Below are 7,053 nucleotides of genomic sequence, written 5' to 3' on the forward strand. Positions count from 1 at the left end.
AATAATTACTAGTATAAAAATATTAGGGAAGTGATTTAATACTGTATCCTCAATAGCAATTGTCATTTTTAATTAATTAATTCATTCATTCATTAATATATATATAATGTAATATTGTCTATAACAAATTACAGAGGTTCTAAATTATGGTTAGTATCTCATATAATAATTACATAAACCCCGGAAATGTCATACAGTGTCAATTCAACAACCAATACATTGTTCCAACATCCAGACCCCAAGCAATGTCATTCACAGGTGGTCCAAGCCCCAAGACCCCAAGCAATGTGATCTTCAAACACTTCTGATTGACCAGATCCTGTACTTGGAATGCCGCTTTTATAACTAATTTCTCCAGCTGGTTCCCTCAGAGTTTTTTCGCTAACTATTTCTTTCTCTGGTCATTCTAGATCTTGCTGTTGGATTGACACTGTGTTACTTACTGTGTTGCTTTTACGGTCAGCGATTTGTCCTATTTTCAGAGAACAAGAGGCGATTAGTTAAATTCGATCTTTACTGCCTCCTGGTTTTCTACCACGGACATTGGTACAGTTTTGCACCCGGGGCATTAAACAACCATGCCCTTTTGGAGAAAAACAAAAAAATATCATGTCTCTCAGATTCCTGATAAAGGAAATCTGATGAAAGAGATACCAACTATGGAAGAGCCTAACATCTCGCTCCAGAAGTTTTCTATCATCAAAGATATGGCAGCCGAAAAATGCAGCGATCCAAGTCACAGCAAATCTTGTGACATTGGCTCAAAGAACACCAAGAAGAGCGCAATCAGGAGCTTGGGCAGCAGCGCTGTGATTGGCGCTAAAGAACTGGATCGCTGTTTCCCAAATAGACGGCTGAGATTATACGTTGCCACCTGGAATATGGAGGGGAAGGTGAGAAGTAATGTACAATATCTATTGTGACCCATCAGTGTGTCTGATCTACAGTTGGATAAATTGGGTCAGTAACAATGTGTCTTTAGTTTGCAGTTGGATATCACATAGACATATTATATCCTACCCTAGGCCCACATTTTCTAAACATTTGGGCCAATCACTGTTGCTGCACACACTGCAAACTGTCAAACTAATAACCTATGTCTTTGGAATGGCAATACCTCCGATCCTAAGACTGCAGCCCTGGCCATCGTCTATAAAGACTAAAATCCAATTCGATCAGATAGAATTTTTTGTAGGCGATATAGAAGATGTCAGTTTGGTTGGTGCTCTGTGTATACATTATTAATATCTTCATATTTTGAGCAGGAGTTCCCACAAAATCTAGAGGATCTGCTGTTGCCATCAGATGACACCAAAGACATTTATGTAATTGGCGTTCAGGAAGGATGTCCAAACAGGTAAGTCTTCTCAGGTTGTCTTACAACAGTCTATGTCTGCAGATGGACTACAGGTCGGCTGATTGAAATTCTCTCTCGACCTTCTACCTAGTATAGGATCGCTCCTTAATTTTCCTATTTAACCCCAGAGGTTATAATATTGATTGTTTAATAGATGAGTTGAGTATTTTAATCTGGTGTCATTTATTAATATGTAAACTTGAAATTGTTTCTTCTTGTAGACGGGAATGGGAGAGAAAATTACAAGAGACCCTTGGTCCGCACTACGTGCTATACCACTCATCCGGGCTCGGAGTCTTGTATCTCACCATCTTTATTCGACGGGAGCTGATCTGGTTCTGCTCAGGTAAGATTGACTTTCTTACACCTACATAATAAGTCCTAACTGAAGTCATTAGTTGGAACTTATTATTTAGTCATTAGAACTAGATGTCTGAGAACCCAACTCTCAGATTCTTCACTGTGGAGTATTGGAGATCTGAGAGTTTACTCCACAGTTACGAAGTGTGAAATGATGTTGTAGTAATATTTCCAGCGTTTAATAGGAAAATATCTCTGTATCATTGTTGCATGTTGTACTATTACCACTGACCCTTCTCCTTGTGTTTCTTATACAGAGGTAGAGCACACCCATGTAACAACCAGGCTATTCCACCATGTAAAAACTAAAGGAGCCTTGGGTGTTGCCTTCACTGTCTTTGGGACATCATTCCTGTTTATTAATTCCCATATGAGATGTAAGTATGTCTGTTATTAATATGTGACTATGTACAGTTTTACTGTGTATAAAAGTGCTGCTGTTTCATAAAAAACTATAATATATGAGATGATATGAAAAGATCTGTACTATTAATGTTTTGGTGCAAAATTAAAGGTTCTTCCTTATTTGGTCAAACTTCTTCTAATCCATCAAACTTATTCTTTGTAATGAGAGACAAGTAATAGTGGAAGGATTAACGGCCTAATGTCCTTTACAGACTATTAGGCTGGGTTCATACAACCTATTTTCAGACGTATTGGAGGCGTTTTACGCCTCAAAATACGTCTGAAAAAAAAGCCTTGAATACGTCGGCAAACATCTGCCCATTCATTTCAATGGGTTTGCCGATGTACTGTGCCGACGACCTGTAATTTTAAAATAACAGCCTCGTCAAAGAAGTGCAGGACACTTCTTGGGACGTAATTGGAGCCGTTTTTCATTGAATCCAATGAAGAACAGCTCCAAATTACGTCCGTAATTGACGCCTCGCAAAATGCGAGTACGAGCAATTACGTCTGAAATGCAGGAGCTGTTTTCTCCTGAAAACAGCTCCGTAATTTCAGCCATAACTGACGTTATCGTGTGCACATACCCTAATAGAAATACTTTATCCTCTGTCAAGAAAATGATTGTGTCTTAGATTTACAGTAACAGAAATATCAGTGTGTCTGGTGTACAGAGTGCGGACCCACATCATGGAACTCCACCAGTCTCATCTTCTAAAATGTCAATAGAAATCCTATTCAAATAAATACTATTTGCAGAAAATTAATTGTTGAGGGAACATTCAGACTACACAGCCCAAGAAGTAGATGTGATACCTAGATAATATATGATAAAGAAACCTATTGTCAGAGAAAACTTAAATATGGTGGTTGTCCTAAATTCCAGGGGGTCATATTTACTGATATGTATATTTTTGGTTGGCAGTTGGGGCAGTCTACAAGAGGATCCAGGACTATAAAACCATCACCGAGGGTCTCCGTCTGCCTCAAATTATTCCGGAAAGAATAAACTCCAATGCCTGTGAGTATTACTTATGTGGTTGATTCCTTTATCTATCGATTCCTTTATCTATTTATCTCCATTGAGTCTAATGCAATCACGTGGTCTAATTGTGTCCTGTGTTTTTTTCATTCTACAGTGGACGTCACCAGCCGCTTTGATCGGGTTTTTTGGTTTGGGGACCTCAATTTTCAACTAAAAGAGGACAGAAAAAACGTGGAATCTCTTCTGAAAAACATTAAAGGAAGAGATATGTCCAGTCTCCTCAAACACGACCATCTGAATGACGCCAAGAACAACGGTACAGTTACTAGTAGACAGATCTCTATCACTCCTCAGCCATTACCACATACACCTCAACAGATCAATACAAATCACTGTCATGATGGTTCAGATGTTCACCACATTCTTATATAGTCCTACATCTCTTGCACATGTTTTTAATACTGACATGTTTTTTTTTCTTTTAACTTAAGGGTCCATATTTGTAGGGTTTAAGGAGCACACCATTGAATTCCTTCCTACATACAAGTTCGACATTGGCACAGACACCTACGATACATCAGAAAAGCAGAGAATTCCATCATATACGGTAAGATATCTTATTTCCAGGTCTACAGAGCTAAAGAAACAATAGATGTCATGGATAGATTTTCAAACCTTAAATGCAAGAAAGTCTCAAAATTTATATTACTTAAATAAAATAGGCCGAAATGTTCAGTCTATGATGCTATGAGGTTTATAAATAAATGATAATATGATTGCACTGATGATATTTGTTATTTTCATGACCTCTACAGGACAGGGTGTTGTTTAAGAGCCAATACGAGGGAGATGTGCGAGTCCTGAGATACGACTCATGCCCTGTTTTGAAGACCTCAGACCACCGACCCGTTTTTGGCATCTTTGAAGTAAAGCTCAGACCTGGTTCAGATAAGTAAGTCATGTTCATGTTGTTGGTAAGATCCTTTCAGTAGCCGCCATTACTACATGGGCCTTATAGCAGAGCTCACACTTTGGGGCAGGTGGCTGTATACCTGGGTGACAGTACTGGAGTAATATAGGAGGTGAAACTAAACAATTATTGTGTGGTTACCCGCTAACATTATCATATGTCTTACATCAGTATATTTCTCATTCCAGCATCCCATTGGCTGGTGGAAGCTTTGACCGCAAGATCTATTTGAAGGGCATTAGGAGGTTAGGACAAAAAAAGTAGCTGCGTCTGTTCATGTCCTGACAGCACATAAGGTGAGAACATTGTACTTGTCTAGTATGTTTGCTGTGAGAATGTTCTTCCATCTCTTAAGTCTTCCTCTGAATCTGTAATTTAATTTATCAACCAACATAAAGAAATTGTAAATAAGTCATTCTATCTTCTAGTTAAATTTTCTTGTTTTCAGATATTTTTTTAATTTCTAAATGAAGGTTGTGGGTTTTAGAGGAAAACTGTAAGCATGTATATAGTATAATAGATTGGTGGGAATTTATTAAGACTGATGTTTCTTAAACCGGTCTTAATATAAAAAAAACGTAAACAAAATGTGCCTAATTTATGAAAACGCCCGCACCTTAATAACTAATAATACATGTTATTATCATAAATGTGTCGGCCCTGATGGCTCTGCTCCTCCAGCTACTCTCTGTCCACTTTTTAGAAAAGTGCCGTAAGCGCAGAAACTACACAGATCACAATTTTTACCGCAAATTGTGACTTTTGTTCCGTTTATAACTTTTCTACGTAAAAAAAACTGGCATAGAAAAGTTAAAAAATGTCCCCATTTGAAGTGTCTTAAAGAATCCTGCCACTAGGATGGATGGATAAACTGTATTTTATGGTGCATTAGCGTCTAAGCAAACATGATAGATACAAGGAACATTGTTATTGATGTTAGACATTACTTGGCATCTTGCAGGACTCCTAAGGAACATTTACCATCTCAGGTGCATAAAACAATGATTCCACCTTTGTGAACATCAGAAAGTTCCTGTAACATCCTGAACAGCGCAGCTTTAGATCAAACCCACCGCTTGGATCAACCATCTTCAAGGTTTGTAGTGTAACCCCCAGGATCTAATAGGAAAATCTGCAATAAAACATCTTCTATATTTTGTGCCTGCTAAGAAACACACATTAGTAGAGCATTAATAGCAAATATTTCTCTTGCAGCATAAACATCAATTCCGCAGTATATCTGGCGAGAACAGCGCTCCCTGTCACCGGAGGAGCCGCCATCGTTGCTGATAGAAAGAAAGGTAAGTTCCTCTAGATATGTCCTCTCTATATTTGTTAAGCAGCCTGAATAATGAATATTTAATAGGGTTGTGCGCTTCTCCCCCCAGAGCAAGTCAGCAGATATCAACAGAACATCAACATCAATGCCAATAACAACCAAGGGCAGAACCCGCCATCTTACAAGTATCCCAATGGCGAGACTTAAAATTGTCTACATCTGTCACAGAAGAGACATCAGTGTGGTTATCGGGGCATCAATGTCACCCAGAAGACCAGGCCCAGAACAGGAGAACATGTCATCTCTTCCTGTGTCTCTGGAATACAGATTTACCACCCCTTACTGACATTACAGTATATACTGTGACATCTTCCATTGTTTTTGCTGGATCTTGTATAACATCATCTTTACCATTATATATTTTGATCAACAAAAACCATAAATAAATATTTAACATCAATCCATAAGTGTGACTGGTATTTATTAGTGTGTTCAGTGCCCGGCTGCAACTTACCACGGAGTATACAATTCACTTAACCGACTCTTCACAGCGCTATTTGTGTGACATCGCGTTTAATCCAGTGGTAGGTGACAGGACATTGTATCATATGTACACAAGAGAGAGAGTATGGAACGTGCCGCCATATGTACTGGATTAGATCATATGTTGGAAAAAAAGTGACAGGAGATGTAAAACAGTGATATATTTGATAGTTGTTTAACCCCTTAACGCTCAGCGACGTAATATTCCGTTGTGCTGACCATCCCATCCCGTTCGCGCTCAGCGACGGAATATTAAGTCGCGGGAGTAACGGCCATTTCGGCCGTCTTCCCGACACATGCAGGAGCTGTGACAGCTGCTGTCTCGTACAGCAGTTGCCGCAGCTCCTACAGCGGGGACCGATCGCTGTGTCACCGCTGATTAACCCCTTAAAAGCCGCGTTCAATACTGAACGTGGCTTTTTAGGGGTTAAGCTACCATCGCAGGCCTGCTACACGATAGCGGCCGGCGATGGTGACTATGGCTACCGGACTCCTAACAATGGCGTCCGGCTATGCCATCGACGGAAGCCTAGTGGGTCCTGTCAGTGAGTAGCTGACTGCTCTAATACACTGCACTACGCATTTACTAAATAAAAGTTTTAAAAGTAATAAAAGTAAAAATCCCCCTTTTTCCCTTATCAGTCCTTTATTATTAATAAAAATATATAAACAAACAAATAAACTGTACATAATTGGTATCGCCGCGTCCGTAACGGCCTGAACTACAAAATTATTTCGTTATTTATCCCGCGTGGTGAACGCCGTAAAAGAAAATAATAATAAACCGTACCAGAATCACAATTGTTTGGTCACTTCACCTCCCAAAAACTGGAATAAAAAAAAAATCAAAAAGTCGCATGTACCTAAAAATGGTATTTATGGAAACTACAGTTTGTTACGCAAAAAATAAGTCCTCGCACGGCTTTATTGATTGAAAAATAAAACAGTTATGGCTCTTAGAATAAGGTAACACAAAAAGTGAATGATTGTTTACAATTCGCATTTTATTGTGCAAACGCCATAAGACATTAAAAAAACTATAAACATCTGGTATCGCCGTAATCGTATCGCCACGCAGAATAAAGTGAATATGTCATTTATAGCGCACGGTGAACGCTGTAAAAAAAAACGAAAAAAAAACAATCGTACAATTG

The 7,053-nt window shown here is 38.9% G+C and overlaps 1 protein-coding gene across 2 annotated transcripts; it reads left to right on the plus strand.

Annotated features, from left to right (window-relative positions):
• Positions 1–291: 291 nt before the first annotated feature.
• On the plus strand, positions 292–5,795 carry LOC142730602 (phosphatidylinositol polyphosphate 5-phosphatase type IV-like). 2 transcript variants are annotated; one of them, XM_075849359.1, is made up of 12 exons: positions 292–893; positions 1,266–1,357; positions 1,579–1,703; positions 1,975–2,094; positions 3,048–3,143; positions 3,262–3,423; positions 3,599–3,714; positions 3,923–4,059; positions 4,249–4,373; positions 5,039–5,173; positions 5,293–5,378; positions 5,466–5,795. In XM_075849359.1, exons 1-9 carry the CDS (start codon positions 579–581, stop codon positions 4,307–4,309), a joined length of 1,224 nt encoding a protein of 407 aa, XP_075705474.1. In that variant the 5' UTR covers positions 292–578; the 3' UTR covers positions 4,310–4,373; positions 5,039–5,173; positions 5,293–5,378; positions 5,466–5,795. The 2 variants fall into 2 exon arrangements, with proteins under 2 accessions (XP_075705474.1, XP_075705473.1); XM_075849358.1 differs by having other exon boundaries at positions 294–893; positions 4,266–4,373; positions 5,466–5,793.
• Positions 5,796–7,053: the final 1,258 nt, after the last annotated feature.

The sequence above is a fragment of the Rhinoderma darwinii genome, unplaced genomic scaffold (assembly GCF_050947455.1).
Source record: "Rhinoderma darwinii isolate aRhiDar2 unplaced genomic scaffold, aRhiDar2.hap1 Scaffold_76, whole genome shotgun sequence".
Taxonomy (NCBI): domain Eukaryota; kingdom Metazoa; phylum Chordata; class Amphibia; order Anura; family Rhinodermatidae; genus Rhinoderma; species Rhinoderma darwinii.

What these genes read in the sequence shown, in the direction of transcription:
- LOC142730602 (XM_075849358.1), top strand. Translation starts at nt 579, where the DNA reads ATGCCCTTTTGGAGAAAAACAAAAAAATATCATGTCTCTCAGATTCCT. An exon ending in TATTAATTCCCATATGAGAT is followed by an intron (nt 2,095 to 3,047) that starts GTAAGTATGTCT and finishes TTTGGTTGGCAG; the next exon opens with TTGGGGCAGTCTACAAGAGG. An exon ending in CTCAGACCTGGTTCAGATAA is followed by an intron (nt 4,060 to 4,265) that starts GTAAGTCATGTT and finishes TTCTCATTCCAG; the next exon opens with CATCCCATTGGCTGGTGGAA.